The sequence below is a fragment of the Mizuhopecten yessoensis genome, unplaced genomic scaffold (assembly GCF_002113885.1).
Source record: "Mizuhopecten yessoensis strain PY_sf001 unplaced genomic scaffold, ASM211388v2 scaffold7225, whole genome shotgun sequence".
In the NCBI taxonomy this organism is placed as follows: domain Eukaryota; kingdom Metazoa; phylum Mollusca; class Bivalvia; order Pectinida; family Pectinidae; genus Mizuhopecten; species Mizuhopecten yessoensis.
The window spans coordinates 487546-490388 of record NW_018406942.1 but is presented as its reverse complement, the minus strand read 5'-3'; the positions used below and the strand labels follow the sequence as shown (position 1 = coordinate 490388).

General features: G+C 36.3%; 1 protein-coding gene across 1 annotated transcript in view; it reads left to right on the top strand.

The window, feature by feature from the left end:
* The window catches only part of LOC110453269, a 12496-nt gene extending 10462 nt beyond the window's left edge, over positions 1-2034 (top strand). Inside the window, exons 3-4 of the mRNA XM_021502151.1 lie at positions 553-1089; positions 1755-2034. Of these exons, the coding sequence (XP_021357826.1) occupies positions 553-1089; positions 1755-1987 (770 nt within the window). The 3' untranslated portion in view covers positions 1988-2034. The remainder of the gene's footprint in view (positions 1-552; positions 1090-1754) is intronic.
* The last annotated feature ends 809 nt before the right edge of the window (positions 2035-2843 follow it).

The following is a 2843-nucleotide window of genomic DNA, read 5'->3' as shown; positions in this document are numbered from 1 at the left end:
TAAATTACGTGATAATACCAATATCCTGATACTGTCTATTTAAATCACGTGATAATACCAATATCCTGATACTGTCTATATAAATTACGTGATAATACCAATATCATGATACGGTCTATTTAAACTACGTGATAATACCAATATCCTGACACTGTCTATTTAAATTACGTGACAATACAAATATCCTGATACTGTATATTTAAATTACGTGATAATACCAATATCCTGATACTGTCTATTTAAATTACGTGATAATACCAATATCCTGATACCGTCTATTTAAATCACGTGATAATACCAATATCCTGATACTGTATATTTAAATTGCGAGATGATTAATAGCAATATACTGATAATGTATATATATAGGCAAAACATTGATTTGAAATTAAGAGATAATTATATTTTAATCGAAAAATGGCTTGTTTTCGTGGTGATGTGTTTTGTAAAATTTCAGGAAAACATCCAACATGTCATTTTAATAATGCTGCATTTTTAACGTTAGATGTTTATTATAAAAATAAATCATCAAAATGTGTCACAACTGCAAAGGAGTTAAACTATCCCAACTTATCTGGACAACATCCAATCTCTGTATCGAATATGTATATAACGTTATGTTGCTGTCGGTTTCCCCCTCAGAGTCGAGTTTCCAGTTTAGTACGAGAAACGATTATCACTATCACTACCTGCACGACTCGGGACTGGACGTGACCGGACACACATCATTTACCTTCCAAGTGAAGGCGTGTCACGACGCTCACATCGCCCTATCACAGGACAAGGGCGTCGACACGAAAAACACGTACGAGATCGTGATTGGAGGATGGGGCGACCAACAGTCAGTCATACGAGACTGTAAACAATGTGCACAAATGGACGTCGAGAACCACATGCCACACCCCCTCTCGTGCACTCAATATCGGCCATTTTGGATTAGCTGGGCAAATAATATTATCCGTGTCGGACAGGGGGACATCGTAGGGAAGAGTCAGTTTATGATGTGGAACGATACCTCCCCCCATGACGTCAATTATGTTGCAGTAGCCACTGGTTTCGGTTCCAGTGGAGACTGGCAGATTACAGTTGGTTAGTTACTCTGTTTACTCTGATCAAGTTTCTTCTGGTATCATTGTTTGTTTGTGTGCTTGTTTGATTATCTAATAATCGTCTTTTTGTCTGAACAAATCCCCAAATAAGCACAGAACAAGACCGGTAGAACTGTTTTACTACAAATATTGTAATGCGTTTCACATATATAAAAATACATGTACCCACATGCTAATCCATCATACGACATACAATTGAACAGACATTGGCAGACAAATCTTAGAACAAGAAATAGATGTCATAGTCTTTTTCTTTTATCAGCAAATATCTAACTAATATTGTCATACTTTGATGGTAGCTTGCCTCATTTGATATATGCTGCATATATTTAGGAACACTTCAGACTCTTAGACTGTACAATCAGTAGACCGTCAGCACCACTCCTATGTCCTTAATAGGCAAAATGGTCATATGGTGTAGTATAATGTTTATATTGGATTTCTACCTCGACTTGTAGACGTTTTACATAGGTGCTCCCTTGCTTCGTGTTTCTAGTAATTACTTAAGCTAACCAAACAAGGTTTCGAGAGATTCCTGTTGATGCAGACATTTACCAATGTGAACATGATGTCGTGACACATATCGTTAGCAAAAGATGAGAAACAGTCATTGTTTATATACACTATATACTCCTCTTCCTGTAGGTAACTACTGGCCTGGTCAGTTCTGGCTCGGACTCTCGGACCTTGCCGTGGAGGGGGAGTGGATGTGGCTTCCTCAGCAGGGCAGTCTAACCTACACCAACTGGGGGCCAAACGAACCTGACAATGCGCAGAACCGGGAACACTGTGCACTGGTTGACCTCCACAGGAACTACACCTGGTCAGACGACAACTGTGAGGAACGTAGGAATTTTGTTTGCCAATTAGATCTGTAAAATATCCATTCAGTAACAGGGTTTGAAATAAATACTTTGCAAGTGAATAAATATGGCTTCTTAAATTATGTTTTAAATACTTACTTCTAATAGCAAAACCCGATAGCAGTACTAACCATCCAAATTGATATAGAAATCATCAACACAATGATAAAATACAGTACAGCGCGAACATGGAATGACAAAACAATCCAACAACGTCAACACACAATGACAACATTAGCAGGAACAGCATGAAACTAGATCAAAAAGATTGGCAGCATTGGCTTACCAATCAAACAGGTGTTTCGATCGCTGCTGGTTATTTTTATCCACCCTTGCTGGAATCTATCGAAACAAGTTGAGCTGCATTTACCGATGTGTGATATGTAAAAATAGTTAAATATGTATGTTATTATATACGAGTATACGTTCAAAGTTAAAGAATAAGTATCTTAAAAATGTTTATTGAATCAGATAAAAATACACAAGTACGTGCGTTGAATACATTGTACAGCTTGTACAATACTTACAATGTTCGCTATACAAAAAAATGGCAATTGAGATACACGTCTCTCAAGAAAACGCACGACTTCCTTAACTTTTATAACTTTATCCGTGTTTTTAAATACATTAGAATATGTTTGTAAAACAAACACTGTCAATTCTTGTAAGATTTTTTTTTCTGTTTTAGTATCGTTATCGTATAGTTTCATAAGTTATAATTATATACCTAGTACATACAGGAAATCTCGCGGGAAAAAATGTTATAATAGTGAGTCTGTAAGAGTTTTCAAGTGAGTCTTGATTGTCATTTTCAAAAATTGTATTAGTCCCACATTATATAAAGATATTATGAAATCCCCAAAATCTGGTT